The 16,774-nt window shown below is 36.5% G+C and overlaps 1 protein-coding gene across 2 annotated transcripts in view; it reads left to right on the forward strand.

Moving 5' to 3' along the window:
- The window catches only part of APOOL (apolipoprotein O like), a 73,229-nt gene continuing 56,770 nt past the window's right edge, over window positions 316-16,774 (forward strand). The window contains exon 1 of one of the 2 annotated variants that reach the window (XM_001925965.6): window positions 316-461. In XM_001925965.6, coding sequence (XP_001926000.1) covers window positions 447-461 — 15 coding nt within the window. In that variant the 5' untranslated portion in view covers window positions 316-446. The remainder of the gene's footprint in view (window positions 462-16,774) is intronic. The other variant, XM_005657845.3, reaches the window with a different exon arrangement.

Genomic DNA, 16,774 nt, shown 5'->3' on the forward strand with positions numbered 1-16,774 from the left:
TTAGTGATACAGTCTTAGGCTGTATGAACTTGCCCATGTATTGCAGAGGTAACAGGTTCTTTTCATGACTAAACCACTATTTAAGATAGTTGGACTTGGATTTTAAGTCCTCATCTAGACAAATCACTTATGCCTAAAACAACGAATATAATGAAAAGTTCTCCACCCAGCAAAGTAACGTTCAAGTGGACTGTGGAGAATATTAACGGCGTTACCAAGAATAGCGACAATCAACCACATGGTTGAACCTTTTCTCCGGAAGGGAGCTGGTGAGCTGCAGTAGCTTCCCAGAGCCGCACCGGAGAGCTGGGGAAATGGGCGGAGAAAAGGCGGAGCCGACCAGCGAGGCATGGGACTGGGAGGTGCAGTCGTGCGTAGAGCCTAGTTGAACTGTTTTGTTCCTTTCCGCTCTCCGTGTGAAGACCTGGGCGGAGAGGGTCACAGATATGGCGGCCTTTAGGGTAAGTAAAAGGTACCTTAGTTTTTCTGGGTTCCAAGAGTACTTCAGTAACTATAGAAGTGATCCTCCTAATTTCAGAAGGGAGCTCCACAGCTAGAGGTGAGGTGGAAGTGGGGTTGTGAGAGAATTGGCGAGGTCGGGGACTCTTTAACGTTTGAAGCCTCAAGACACCTGCCTCTCCGCTTTAGTTTCCTCAGCCTGGGACGATACTCTCTCCTCAATTCTCTGCGGTCGACCGTTTATACTGCGGCAGAGTGAAAACTGCCAAACGGCTGAGTGAAAATGGCCGGCCGGGGCAACGAGCAGAGGAGACTTGGGTTTGAACTGAAACAAAGAGAAAGGAATCCCGGGCAGTTGTCTGGGTGCACAGGGCGGGGCCTCACGACCCTTTGAAGGACTTTGTTCAAACGTTATTATTTAGGGTGAAAGAGACCAGGATAGAGACATCCCAAGTCTCTGTGTTGAGCGGGTTTGTATTCACTGTTGTTATTCTCCGAGTTTGAATAACAAACCTAAGTTTCTTTTGAGTTCCATAATGGGAAAAGGTGCCTTTACTTCGGAATCTCTGTGCAGGAAATGACTCAACCGGCTGCTAGCTGCAGTTCCCTAAGTAGATTTCATTAGCTGTAGTGGACACAAGTCTACTCTTCTAGTCCATGATTTTCTTTTCTGTGGAAAGGTTCATTTGTGCTATATATTAGATACCAGATCTAAGTGACATCATATGGTATTTGTCTTTCTCTTTATGACTTACTTCGCTCAGTATGAGAGTCTCTAGTAGACTTGTGGTTGGGCGGGGAGGGATTGGGAGCTTGGGGTTAATGATGCAAACTGTTGCTTTTGGAATGGATTAACAATGAGATCCTGCTGTGTAGCACTGAGAACTATGTCTAGGTACTTAAAACAGAGCACGACAATGGGAGAAAAAAATATGTATACATGTATGTGCAACTGGTCCCCATGCTGTACAGTGGGGGAAAAAACATGTTGGGGGAAATACCAATAAAAAATAAAAAATAAATTAAAAAATAAATAAAAATAAAAAATAAATTAAAAAAAATTTTTTAAAAAGTAGTCGACAAATATCAATGAGTAGATGAGTATCTATGAGTAGATATTTGTACCAGGTTTTAAGTATAGAATGCACTGTGCTTGCAGGAGATACAAATATAAATAATTCAGGCTTAGTATCTGTCTCGATTCACCATTCTCAATCCATTTCTGTTTTCAGAATTTAGCTGAATTATCACAACACCCTTCTAACTGGATTGCTGCCTCTAGCCTGGCTTTCATGGCATTTATTTTCCTCTGCACTGCCAGAGTACTAAAATGCAAATCTGATTATGCCCTTCTACTGCTTAAAGACCTTTATTGGCACCCTGTTATCTGCCCTCCGGGGTCAGGTCAGACTGCTTTGTCTAGGACAGCCTACCCTGCCTGGCTTTCCAGCTTCATTTTCTGTCTCTCAGGATATCTTCCAACATCTGTACTCCAAACCTTTTTCATGTCCTTTCTCTGAGCCTGAAGTATCTATCCCATCCTCATCTAGTTAGTTCCTACTCATATTTCATTCATTCACTTAGCAAGGATTTGTGTGCTGCCTTCTCATATGCTAAATACAAAATGCCTTTTCCAGGATAGTGTCCCAGACCTCCCCAGTCTAATTTAAATAACTCCTTTTTGTGCTCCCAGAGGACCTGGGTACACTTTTGCCATAGGACTTACCACACTGCAAATAATAAGAGTATTTACTTGTCAGTTCTACCCTTTTAAACTGTAAGGTACTTGAGGACAGTGATTGTAATATATTAACTCTTGTATTAGTACATAAATGCCAGGTAATGAAGATAAAAGAGATTAAATTAAGCAGTGAAGGTGCATCATACAACAAATGTGATTCAGAGTAGGGGAAGTGCCTGCCTCAGGAGAAGTACAAAGTGACCTGAAGGTTCTGAAGAGAGAGCTCACACCTGGTTGAAAAGAAAAAGAGATCATGAAGGAAGTACAGAGAGAAAAGGACGGGTCAGTGGTTAAAAAGCAAACCTGAATAGTGTGTTGTCACTGAAGCCTAGAGAAGGAGAAAGTTGAACAGTCTTTTGATTTGGCCATTAATAAGTCACTGGTAGCTGCCATTTATTAAGTGCTTACTACAAAGCCAGGCATCATGCTAAAATACTTTGCATGTGTTATTTCGCTTAATTCTCAAGACAACTTTATGTTGTAGATATTATCATCACCATTTTGCAGATGAAAAACTAAGGTTTAGAAAAGTCAGTAGTATCCCCATTTTTTTTTTTTTTTTGTCTTTTTGGCATTTCTTGGGCCGCTCCCGCGGCATATGGAGGCTCCCAGGCTAGGGGTCTAATCGGAGCTGTAGCCACCAGCCTATGCCAGAGCCACAGCAACGCAGGATCCGAGCTGCGTCTGCAACCTACACCACAGCTCACGGCAACGCTGGATCATTAACCCACTGAGCAAGGGCAGGGATCAAACCCACAACCTCATGGTTCCTAGTCGGATTTGTTAACCACTGCGCCACGACGGGAACTCTAGTATCCCCATTTTATACATGAAAAACTTAGGGAAAAAAATGCTTGCTCCAGGTTATACAGCTACTAACTTGAAAAACAAGGTTCGAACACAGGTATATTTCTCTTCAAAGTCCCTGATCTTTCCACTGCTCCTTGCCTCTGAAAGGGAGGTCTTCAGAGAAGACCTCCTTAGTCTTACTCATTAGTCTTCAGAGAAATGTTGTGGTGAGAGGTAGGAAAGAAATCTTGAGATGAGGTAGCAAATTCCAGAAAAGGTGTCTTATTGTTTTAAAAAGTAGAAGACTGTGTGCCAAATAAATCTCAGTAAAACTGGGGGAAAAAATGTCAAGAGACCTGAGCAGGTTTGGAGACAAGGGGAAATGTGCCAAGAACTAGTATAGAAGAAAGAATTAATAATAGTGATCACAGCTGTTTTATGCTATTGAACATTTCCTGTTCTAGGTATTTTGCTAAACATTTGTGAATTTTTGCATTTATGCTTCATAGTGTCCCTATGAGTAAGTGCTATTATTACCAGCATTTTACAGATAAAGAAACTGAAGCTTTAAAAGGTTGAGTAATTTTCCCACAGTCACACAGTTGTAAGTGGTAGAGCTGGATCTGAAATCCCACCATATGAGTCCAGGTCACGAGGCTTAAGCTTGAGGATGCATCTGTGAGGCGGAGGTATAAAAAAGGGTGATCTGTGGTAATTTTGAAGCCCCAGAGTTTTAATAACAAGGATTAAGTTAGAGAGGAGTCCTGAATGTTGGAAAATAACTCTGAAAATAGTTTACATATATTTTGAAATATAAGAGCTTTTTGAGCGGATGTGATTGTGAAACACTGATTTGGAATTAGCCTTGAGAACGAGAACTGTACTGATTTATCCTCCTGACTTCTTCTTAGGCGAGTGTGGTCATCATACTACACCATGGAACCCATCTCCTCCTGACTTCTTGAATCAGAGAGAATGGCTGGAGGACTGTAGTAGTGTTGAAAGCCAAATTTCATTAATGCCAGAGATTGATTGAATATGAGAAAAATTTGGGTTCTGAAAGATACCTGTTTATAATAGAATGCTTAATATTGAAATATGGCTATCATGTATTGAGTATTTCCTTTGTGTCAGACACTGTACTACACTGTTGATGAATATTATTTCATTTAATTCTCAAAAAGTTTTCTATGGTAGGTAATTTTATTAGTTCAAAGAACAGTAGTAGAGCAGTAAGGAAATCAAACCTGGAATAGGGGATTGTATTCAGAGAAAAGTTTGTTGAGTTTAGGATTTTAGCTATTAACAAGTTCTGGGGAATGGTAAATTCTGGGTGTACTGATGGAGTGGTTAACCACAGTGGAGTGAATACGAAGGTCTAAGAAAGTGAGGTCAAAGAACAGTCAGGTGAGGCTTTTGAGTGATTTGCCCACATGGACATTAAAGTCACTCAGAGTTATGGCAGAATTTAGGGTATAGAAGAAGACCATTAACCAGAATCTTAAATCTTTTATGTGATGAAGTAACCAGGAGGCAGGTGCTAAGGATGAGTAGATGAGCCTCAAAGAAGACTTACTTTTCTTTCCTTTTTTCTATTTTTTCTGTTGAAGTGTAGCATACATATGATAAGGTACACAAATCATAAACAGTTTGGTAAGTTTTCAAAAAATGGTCATACTTGTTCAACCAGAACCACCTCCGAAAAAGAACATTACCAGTAGCCCAGATCTCCCCTTTTTTCCTCCTTCACTGTAGATTAATTTTGCCTGTTTTTGAACTTTATGTAAGTGGACTACGCAGCTTTCTTTCTTTCTCTCTTTTTTTTTTTTTTTTTTGGCTTATTAGGGCCTTATCTGCAGCATATGGAATTTTCCAGGCTAGGGGTGGAATTTTGGAGCTGCACTACAGCTCATGCCATCGCTGGATCCTTAACCCACTGAGTGAGGCCAGGGATTGAACCCTCATCCTCATGAATACTAGTCAGGTTTGTAACCCACTGAGCCACAATAGGAACTTATTTACTCTGTTACGCCTGGTTTCTTTTGCCCAGTATTATGTTTATGAGATTTAGCCGTTATGCATGTATATTAGTTCATCCATTCTTATTGCTGTATGATATTCTGTAAGATGAATATATCATGATTTATTTATCCATTCAACTATTTATGGACATTTCAATTATTTTCAATTTGAGCTATTAACAAATTATGCTTTTATGAACATTCTTGTGTATGCCTTTTTGAACACATTGTGCATATTACTGTTGAGTGTACACCTAGGAGTGGGATCGCCAGGTCATAGGGCATGCAGCTTTGGTAGCTACTGCCAGATAGTTTTCCAAAGTGGTTGTACCTCAAAGGACAGTCATATTTCATTTCAGCAAGGAGCAAAGAGAGTAGACACAATGCAGGGGCATTTGGAGTTTGGGGGAGTAGAAGGAAGTTTGGTTAGTGGAGAGAAAATGCAGAGCACTGTAGGGATTAGAGATGATAGGTGACTCAAGAATTGTGTTTTGGGGCTGGAGCCAAGGGTGATGGGGATGGGAAGGAACATGGACAACATAGACCTAAAGGTTTCAGGATCCTTGATAATACCAGCCATATATTCTTTTGTGTCAACTTTAGTCCTTGTCTCTTTCCTCTACTTTGTTTCATGTAATTGATACCAGAAAATAGTTGGAACGTAACAAAGTGAAGTTCATTTTCAGTGTAACTTTGAAAATTATTGCTTTGGAACCCTTAAACATACTTGATATAAGTTCCAGGATGTTGCTTTATGCCATAAAGTGAAAATGATCTGTACTTTGCCTCCTCCCACACCCATATGACTGAACTAACTCTTCCCTGAGATGCCATCCTCACATATGGCTATTAGGTGTTCTGTGAACCTCATTTAATATGGAAATAAAAGATTACTTGACGTGGACCCTAAAATTTTTACACAATAGGCTCATGTGAGTCAGTATTTCTTAGTTTTAGCTGTGCATTAGGATCATCTGGGAAGCTTAAAAATGCCTGAGCCCCACCTCAGATGGGGCCTTTTAATGTTTTAAAAGCCCACCAGTGATTTAGATGTGTTGTTGGGTTCAAGAACCAGTCTTTTATACAAGTTATAGAGAAAAGAGTATTAGGCATTTTCAGTTGATGAAGAACAGGCAGGTTCAAGTTATCTTCAAGTAGTAGTTTAATGGAAAGATATATAGATAAGGAATAAAACCTAGGAAATTATCTCACCAGCTAAACAAATCTCCAGAAGAACCATTCAGGATACCATAGCAACTCAGGTATTTACCATTCTCATGGCTGTTCTGCTTCTGCTAATGTTATGTTTCACATCCAGACTTTCCTAGAGAGAGGATCTGATTGGGTTGACTAGTCACTAACCACTGCCAAGTACCCTTCTTAGGCAGAAATTGCTCATTAGACCCCTTTACAAGGCAGTCTTTTGTTGACTGCCTTTGGCTCAGGTACCAATCCCTCATCCATCCAGTTTTAATCAGTGTATCACTCCCATAGTTCACAGCATAGTGACATATGTTAGGAATTACAGAAGGGAACAATATAGTTGTCAGATGTTCCAAGGCTTCTTAAAAGGGGCAAGCAATGGATAGATACTTTTGGGATTCATGGTCTGTCTGGTACAATTTACTTTTGAATAATTTTCAGAAGTAAGTAATAAAGTTGTTGAAAATATGGTGGAATATATTTAGAGTTGCTATTAAAAGTTAACTTATTAAGATCTTATAATTTAAATTAGGAAATGGTTTCCCAAGGATAAAAAAACACTGAGACAACCAATGTAGGTAGCAATCTGTGGTGGGTAATAAAATTTACTTAGGTATAATTTGGAACATGTTCGGGACAGGGGGGACACATAACCCATATCTGTAATCTCCTGAGTGGGACCATCTGTTACATAGACTTGATGGATATTAGTACTCTGAGTTAAGACATGAGTTACATACTGACTGTAGATTTGGCCTGGCTGATTTGGGATCTTTTCTCTCAATCATTCTGAAACTCACCAGGGATTTCTAATATCACTAGGCTAACTAGTACTGCCCCATCCCCTCCTTAGGCTTGCTCTTTGTAGTTCACCTCATTCATTCATATTTCCAAATTCCTACTTGACATCTTTGAGTACATTAAATTCAGCATGTCTAATGTTTCTTTATCTTTACCAAATTTGATTATTCTGCTATATTTCTTATTTTATTTAGGAACATAAACATCTAATCTTGGGGTCATCTTTTTTTTTAATTTTTTAAAATTTTGTATTAAAGTATTTACAATGTTGTGCCAATTTTTGCTATACAGCAAAGTGACACATTCAGTAATACACACACACACACACACACATATATATATATACATATATATACATTCCCTTTCTTATATTATCTCATATATTATCTTCCATCATGGTCTATCCCAAGAGACTGGATATAGTTCCCTGTGCTATACAGTAGGACCTCATTGCTTACCCATTCTAAATGTAATAGTTGGCATCTACTAACCCCAAACTCCCAGTCCATCCCACTCCCTTCCTGCTTCCCCTTGGCAACCACAAGTCTGTCCTCTATGTGAGTCTGTTTCTGTTTTATAGATAAGTTCATTTGTGTCATATTTTAGATTCCACATATAAGTGATATCATATATTTGTTTTTCGCTTTCTGACTTACTTCACTTAGTATGAGAATCTCTAGTTGTATCCATGTTTCTGAAAATGGCATTATTTTGTTCTTTTTATGGCCAAGTAGTATTACGTTATATATATGCACCACATCTTCTTAATCCATTCATCTGTCGATGGACATCTAGGTTTCTATGTCTTAGCTATTGTGAATAAGTCAGCTGTAGTGAACATAGGGGTGCATGTATCTTTTTAAATTATAGTTTTGTCTGGATTTATTGCCCAGGAGTGGGATTCCTGGATCATATGGTAGTTCTACTTTCATCTTTCTGAGGAACCTCCATTCTGTTTTCCATAACAGTTGCACCAACTTATATTTCTACCAACAGTGTAGGAGAGTTTTCTCCCCACCCTCTATAGCATTTGTTATTTGTAGGCTTATTAATTAATGATGGCCATTTTGACTGGTGTAAAGTAGCACCTCACTGTAGTTTTGATTTGCATTCTCTAATAATTAGTGATGCTGACTGTATTTTCTTGTGCCTACTGGCCATCTGTATGTCTTTTTTGGATAAATGTCTGTTTAAATCATCTGCCCATTTTTTGATTGGGTTGTTTTTTTGTTGTATGAGATGTTTGTATATTTTACAGATTTACCTCATAAGTTGCATTGTTTGCAACTGTTTTTTTTTTTCCCATTCCATAGGTTGTCTTTTTGTTTTATGGTTCCTTTGCTGTGCAAAAGCATGTCAGTTTGATTAAATACCATTGGTTTATTTTTGCTTTTATTTCTATTGCCTTGGGAGACTGACCTAAGAAAACATTTGTATGGTTTATGTCAGAGAATGTTTTGCCTATGTTTGCTTCTAGGGGTTTTATGGTGTCTTTTCTTATGTTCAAGTCTTTAAACCATTTTGAGTTTATTTCTGTACATGGTGTGAGGGTGTGTTCTAATTTAATGGATTTACATGCAACAGTCCAACTTTCCCAGTACCACTTACTGAAGAGACTGTCTTTTTTCCATTTTATATTCTTGCCTCCTTTGTTGAGGATTAATTGACTCTAGGTGTGTGGGTTTATTTCTGGGCTCTCTATTCAGTTCCATTGATCCATATAGCTGTTTTTATATCAATACCACAATTTTGATTACTGTAGCTTTGTAATATTGTCTGAAGTCTGGGAGAGTTATGTCTCCTGCTTTTTTTTTTCCTCACAATTTCTTTGACAATTCTGGGTCTTTAATATTTCCATATAAATTTTTGCATTGTTTGTTCTATTTCTGTGAAAAATATCATGAATAATTTGATAAGGATTGCATTAAATCTGTAGATTTCTTTGGGTGTTATGGCCATTTTTAATGACATTAATTCTTCCAATCCAGGAGCGTGGAATATCTTTCCATTTCTTTGAATCCCCTTTAATTTCTTTTATTAATATTTTAAATAGTTCTCAGCATATAAGTCTTTCACCTCCTTGGTCAGGTTCATTCCTAGATATTTAACTTTTTGGGGTGTGATTTTAAAAGGTATTATATTTTTATATTCCTTTTCTAATATTTCATTGTTACTATCCAGAAATGTAACCGATTTCTGAATGTTAATTTTGTATCCTGCTACTTTGTAGAATTTGTTGATCAGTTGGAGTAGTTTTTCTGTGGGGTTCTTAGGGTTCTCTATATATAGTATCATGGCATCTGCATAGTGACAGTTTTACCTCTTCTCTCCAATTTAGATACCTTTTATCTCTGTTTTTTTCTTAAAATGTCCCCTACATCCATACTGTTAACAAGTCTTGTGGATACTTTTTTCTTTCATACATTGTAGTTCTTCTATACCTTACTTCAAAAAACATCTTAATGCCTATAACATACAGGAGATAGTGATAAACATTGGGGATACAAAAATTAACAAGATGTGAACAAGAACTACACAGAAGAGAAAACACTAAATCTAATAAGCACATGAAGAGATGCCCAAATTAATTAATGGATAACTGCATATTAGAACAATGGATAACACTTTATTAAGCTAGGGGAAAACAGAATGCTGGTTAAGTACAAAGTTGGTAGGGATATTGGAATATAATCACCCCCATGTAGGAGTTCCTATTGTGGCTTGGCAGGTTAAGGACCTGATGTAGTCTTGTGAATAGTGGGTTCAATTCCTGGCCTCAGTCACTGGGTTGAGGATCTGGCATTGCCACAAGCTGTGATGTAGGTCACAGATAATGTCTTGGATCCAGTGTAGCTGTGACTGTGGTGTGGGCCTGCAGCTGCAGTTCCAATTTGACTCCTAGCTCAGGAACTTTTATGCCATAGCTGTAAAAAGGAAAAAAAAAGTATCCCCATGTACTACTGGTGGGAGTGTTGACTGATAGAGGCACGGCGGTGATCAATCTGATATTATTTAGTGAAATTAAGTATATACACATATCCTATGGCATGGCAATTCTGTTCTCGTGTGTATATCACAAAGATAGACAAGTTCATGAGGGCTCTTCTAGAAGGATATTCATTGCAGTGTTTTTTATGGTGATGGGGAGCTTGAGGCAATATAGGTGTCCCTCACTGACATTGGATAGATGAAAAATAGATATACATCATATAAAATTATATAGGAGCTAGAAGAAATGGGCTATGTGTACATATAGAAACACAGGTAGATTTAAAAAGCTATGTTTTATGAAAAATGGTAAGAAACAAAATAATTATACCATTTACATTGTAAAAAAAGAAAAAATGAGACATGTGACAATTAAAAACATGTATGCATTACTACAATATGCATTTTGCAAAAGCTCAAAAAAGATAATCATTAAGTATATTGATATAGCTATGTATGGTAGGTGAATTATAGTGAAATTTGGGGACTAAAGGAAATAAATTAATTTTAAAAGAAGGAGGACAAAGAAGAACAAGACCAAAGTATTATTTTCAAAGAATGGACTCTAGTGGATGAATCTGATAAATAAACACAAATTCTATTCAAAATAAAAAATATGTATATAATATATCTAAAAGTTACTGTGGGAGAAAAGAGAAGGAAATCGTTTAAATGCCCACAGAACATAAGGCTGCTTCATAATATTTCTTTTAACTCAACTAGTATGTATTAAGCATCCACCATAGGTTAAGAACTGCTAGTTGCCAAATAATGGTAGATTTTATTTTTGATTTCAGGTATTTGTTCTCTCTTCCTGTGAGAGGATTATATACTCCTGCCTAGATTTCTTGTTTTTTTCCTCTACCACAAAAATGACTTGTATTAATTTACTAGGTAAATAATTTTATAATTTGGTTTTGGCTTATTGTGGTAGTGATCAAAGTATGATTAAAGCAAAATATTTACTCTGCCTTAGTCTAATTGAAACACAAATGCTTGTGTTTATCATGTAAAAGCCAGTAGATGTAGTGCATGTTAAAGAGAATTTGATTTTGTAAGCAGAGAAAATACTTTATATCCATTCACTCATCTGGACTAATGGGGGGAAAGGAACAGCATAAATAATTGAAAATCAATATTTGCACTTAGCTTAGGAATGTATTGTTATATTTATTTTCCAGCTTATAGCAAAAGCTGAAATTTGGGGCCTTTGTGACAAAAATTCACAATAGAGCTCCTATGACAAAAATTCAGAGCCATTCAGCTGTCAGGGACAATTCATCCTCTTACTGAATTGTCTTGGAACATTTGACAAAACCTAGTTGACCCTAAATGTAACGGTTTATTTTTGGATTCTCAATTCTATTCCATTGATCTATGTCTATCTTTATGCCAGTATTACACTGTCTTTATTACTGTAGCTTTTTATTAAATTTGAAATGAGAAAAGTGAGTCTTCCAGCTTTTTTTTTTTTTTTTTTTTTTTTTTTTTTTTTTTTTTGCCACACCCGTGGCATGTAGAAATTCCCAGGCTAGGGATCGAACCCACACCATAGCAATAAACAGAGCCACAGTGGTGACAATGCTGGATCCTTAACCCACTGAACCACCAGGGAACTCCTTTGTTTTTTTTTGTAAATATAATTTGTTGTGAAATAGTTTCAAATTTATAGAAAAGTTACAAGAAGAGTACAGAGAATGTATCTTCTTAAATCAGATTCTACAGTTGTTAACTTTTACCATTTTCTCCCTTTCCCCTCCATTATTATTATTCCTTTTCTGGTCAGTCTGAGAGCAAGTTGCAGACATGTTGCTATTTCACCCCTAATTATTTCACTATGTATTTCCTCAAAAAGAAGTATACTGTTCTGTAACTTTTGTGCAACCCTTCCTTGGGACCTTAACACAGATACAACACAACCATTTAATCCACAGATGCAGTTCATATATACCCCTTGGCCAGTGTCTCCTTTTCTTTTCCTTTTCTTTTGTAGGCCAGGATCCAAATCCAGGATCATGTATTACATTTCCTTATCATATCTCTTTCATCTGCTTTAATATATTTTTAATAAATTTTACTGGAGTATAAATGACTTACAATGTTGTGTTAATTTTAGGTGTACAGCAAAGTGAATCAGCCATACATATACATATATACCTATTCTTTTTCAGATTCCTTTCCCATATAGGCTATCACAGAGTACTGAATAGATTTCCCTAAGCTATATGGTAGATCCTTGTTACTGATTGGTCTACTTTAATCTTGATCATTTCCTCAATCTTTCCTATCTTTCATTAGTGACCTTGACAGTATTATTCTTCCAGTTCTATTGAGATATCATTGACATACCGCACTGCATATGTTTAAGATATTCAAAATGATTTGACTTAACATCATGAAATGATTGTCACAATTAGTGAACATCCATCATCTCATTTAGATACAAAATTAAGGAAATAGACAAAATGTTTTCCCTTGTGATGAAAAATTCAGTTTTAGTCTTTTCTTTCTGGTTTCCTTGCATTTCCATATGAATATTAGAATAAGCTTGTCAGTTGTAAAAAGGGCATATGGAATTTTGATAGTGAATGCCTTGAATCAGTAGATCAATTTGGAGAGTATTACTGTCTGGACAATGCTAAGTGTGACAATCTTGGGGTATCTTTCAATTGATCTAGGTCTCCTTTTATTGTTTTCAACAATATTTTGTAGTTTGCAGTCTGAAAATCTTGCCCTTATTTTGCATGTCTTGTAAGACTTGCAAATTGAATCTTGTACTAAATTTATTCATATTTTTAATGCTATCGTTGATGAAATTATTTTTGTAATTTCATTTTCAGGTTATTCCTTACTGGCAAATAGGAATAAAAATACATGTTAATTTGTATCCTGTGTACCTTGCAACCTTGCTGAATTAGTTTATTAGCTTAAATAGTTGGGTGAATGCATGTATGTATGTATGTGTGTATGAATATATTCCTTAGGATTTTAACATATATGTGATCATGTCACATGTAAATAGAGAGTTTTACTTCTTCTTTTCTAAACTGAATGCCTTTTATTTCTTTTTATCATCTAATTGCCCTAACTGGAATCTCCATTACAATGTTGAATTGAAATGGTGACAATAGACATTATGTTCTGATTTCTGATCGTGGGGGGAAACATTCAGCCATTTATCATGAAATAAGTTAGCTGTAAGATTTTTATTGATGCCCAGATTAAGGACGTTTTTTCCTCTTCCTTGTTTATTGAGTGTTTATTTTATTTTTTCAAAACACGGAAGAGTACTGGTATTTGTCAAATGCTTTTTCTTTCTTTTTTTTTATAAATGATTTTTTTCATTATAACTGGTTTACAGTATTCTGTCAATTTTCTACTGTACAGTAAGTTCCCAATCAATTCCACTCCCTCCCACTCCCCATTAAAAACCACAAGTCTATTCTCCAAGTCCATGACTTTCTTTTCTGTGGAAAGGTTCACTGGTGCTGTATATTAGATTCCAGATATAGTGATATCATGTGATATTTGTCTTTCTCTTTCTGACTTAGTTGGCTCAGGATGAGAGTCTCTAGTTCCATCCATGTTGCTGCAAATGGCATTATGTCATTCGTTTTTATGGCTGAGTAGTATACAAACACACACACACACACACACACACACACACACACACACACACACATCTTTTTAATCCATTCATCTGTCGATGGACATTTAGGCTGTTTCCATGTCTTGGCTATTATGAATAGTGCTGCAATGAACATGGGGGTGCATGTGTCTTGTTCAAGGAAAGTTTTGTCTGGATATATGCCCAAGAGTGGGGTTGCTGGGTCATATGGTAGTTCTTTTCTAAGGTACCTCCATACTGTTCTCCATAGTGGTCGTACCAATTTTCATTCCCACCAACAGTGCAGGAGGGTTCCCTTTTCTCCACACCCCCTCCAGCATTTGTTATTTGTGAACTTATTAATGATGGCCATGCTGACTGATGTGAGGTGGTACCTCATAGTAGTTTTGGTTTGCATTTCTCTAATAATCAGGGATGTTGAGCATTTTTTCATGTGTTTGTTGGCCATCTGTATATCTTCTTTGGAGAAATGTCTATTCAGGTCTTTTGCCCATTTTTCCATTGGGTTGTTGGCTTTTTTGCTGTTTAGTTGTATAAGTTGCTTGTATATTTTAGAGTTTAAGCCATTGTCAGTTGCATCATTTAAAATTATTTTCTCCCATTCTGTAAGTTGTCTTTTTGTTTGTCTTTTTTCCTTTGCTGTGCAAAAGTTTGTCAGTTTGATGAGGTCCTATTGGTTTACGTTTGCTCTTATTTCTGTTGCTTTGGGAGACTGACCTGAGAAAACATTTGTAAGGTTGATGTGAGAGAATGTTTTGCCTATGTTCTCTTCCATGAGTTTGATGGTGTCTTGGCTTATATTTAAGTTTTTAAGCCATTCTGGTTTATTTGGGTGCATGGTGTGAGAGTGTGTTCTAGTCTCATTGATTTGCATACAGCTGTCCAAGTTTCCCAGTACCACTTACTGAAGAGACTGTCTTTTTTCCATTTTATGTTCTTGCCTCCTTTGTCAAAGATTAATTGACTGTAAGTATCTGGGTGTATTTCTGGGTTCTTTATTCTGTTCCATTGGTCTGTATGTCTGTTTTGGTACCAGTACCACACTTACTGTGGCTTTGTGATATTGTCTGAAGTTTGGGAGAGTGATGCCTCCTGCTTAATTTTTGTTCCTCAGGATTGCTTTGGCAATTCTGGGTCTTTTGTTGTTCCATTTAAAGTTTTGGATTGTTTGTTCTAGTTCTGTGAAAAATGTCATGGGTAATTTGATAGGGATTGCATTGAATCTATAGATTGCTTTGGCTGGGCTGGTATGGCTATTTTTACAGTATTAATTTTTCCAACCCAGGAGCATGGAATATCTTTCCATTTCTTAACATCTTCTTTAATCCTTGATTAATGTTTTATAGTTCTTGGCATATAAGTCTTTCACCTCCTTGGTCAGGTTTATTCCCAGGTATTTGATTTTTGGTGGTGCAATTTTAAAAGGTATTGTATTTCTGTATTCCTTTTCTGTTTCATTTTTAGTATACAGAAATGCGACTGATTTCTGAATGTTAATCTTATATCCTGCTGCTTTGCTGAATTTGTTGATTAGTTCAGGTAGTTTTTGGGCTGAGTCCTTAGGGTTTTCTACATATAGTATCATGCCATCTGCATACAGTGACAGTTTTACCTCTTCTCTTCCTACATGGATGCCTTTTATTTCTTTTGTTTGTCTGATTGCTGTGGCTAGGACTTACAGTACTATGTTGTGTAACAGTGGTTAGAGTGGGCATCCTTGACTTCTTCCAGATTTTAGTGGGAAGGATTTCAGCTTTTGTCAAAGGAGTATTATGTTTGCTGTGGGTTTGTTGTAAATTGCTTTTATTATGTTAATGTATGTTCCCTCTCTACCCACTTTGGTAAGAGTTTTTATCATGAATGAATGTTGGACTTTATCAGATGATTTTTTGCATCTATTGAGATGATCATGTGGTTTTTTGACTTTTCTTTTGTTAATGTGGTATATGACATTGATTGATTTGCCTATGTTGAACCATCCTTTGCACCTGGGATGAATCCCACCTGGACGTGGTGTATGATCTTTCTTATATGTCGTTGGATTCAGTTGGCTAAAGTTTTGTTGAGAATTTTTCCGTCTGTATTCATCAAAGATATTGGCCTATACTTTTCTTTTTTGTCTGGTTTTGGAATTAGGTTGATGGTGGCATCATAGAATCTTTGGGAGTGTTCCTTCTTCATCCTTTTCAAAAAGTTTAAGGAGAATGGGTATAAGTTCCTTTTTGTATTTTTGGTAGAATTAACCTGTGAAGCCATCTGGTCCTGGACTTTTATTTGTAGGGAGTGTTTTTATGACATTCAATTTCATTTCTAGTGGTTGGTCTGTTCGGTTGATCTATTTCTTCTTGATTCAGTTTTGGCAGGCTGTAAGTCTCTAGAAAGTTGTCTGTTTCTTCTAGGTTGACGAATTTGTTGTAATATAATTGTTCATAGTATTCTCATATGGTTTTTTGTATTTCCACAGTATCTGTTGTGACTTCTCCTTTTTCATTTCTGATTTTATTTGGGTTTTTTCTCTCCTCTTCTTGTGAGTCTAGCCAGACATTTTTCTATTTTGTTTACCTTTTCGAGGAACCAACTCTTGGTTTTATTGATTTATTTCTATTGTTTTTGACTCTTTACTTTATCGATTCCCTTTCTAATCTTTATGATTTCGTTCCTTCTGCTGATGTTAGGTGTTGTTTGTTCTTCTTTTTCTAATTTATTTAGGTGGTGGGTTGAGTTGTTGTTTTGAGATTTTTCTTCTTTTTTGAAGAAGGCCTGTATTGCTATGAATTTCCCTATGAACACTACTTTTGCAGCATCCCATAGATTTTGAGTGATTGTGTCTTCATTATCATTTGTCTTGAGGCACTTTTTAATTTCCTTCTTAATTTCCTCACATTGGTTTTTTAGTAGCATGTTGTTTAGTCTCCATATGGTCAGTTTTTTCTCATTTCTTTTCCTGTGGTTGATTTCTAGTTTCATGCCATTTTGTTCAGAGAAGATACTTGAAATAACTTCTGTACTCTTAAATTTGTTGAGGTTAGCTTTGTGCCCCAGTATATGATTGGTCCTTGATAATGTTCCATGTGCACTTGAGACGAATATATATTCTGATTTTTTTGGATGTAATGTCCTGAAAATGTTGATTAAGTCTAAATT

The sequence above is a fragment of the Sus scrofa genome, chromosome X (assembly GCF_000003025.6).
Source record: "Sus scrofa isolate TJ Tabasco breed Duroc chromosome X, Sscrofa11.1, whole genome shotgun sequence".
Classification (NCBI taxonomy): Eukaryota; Metazoa; Chordata; class Mammalia; order Artiodactyla; family Suidae; genus Sus; species Sus scrofa.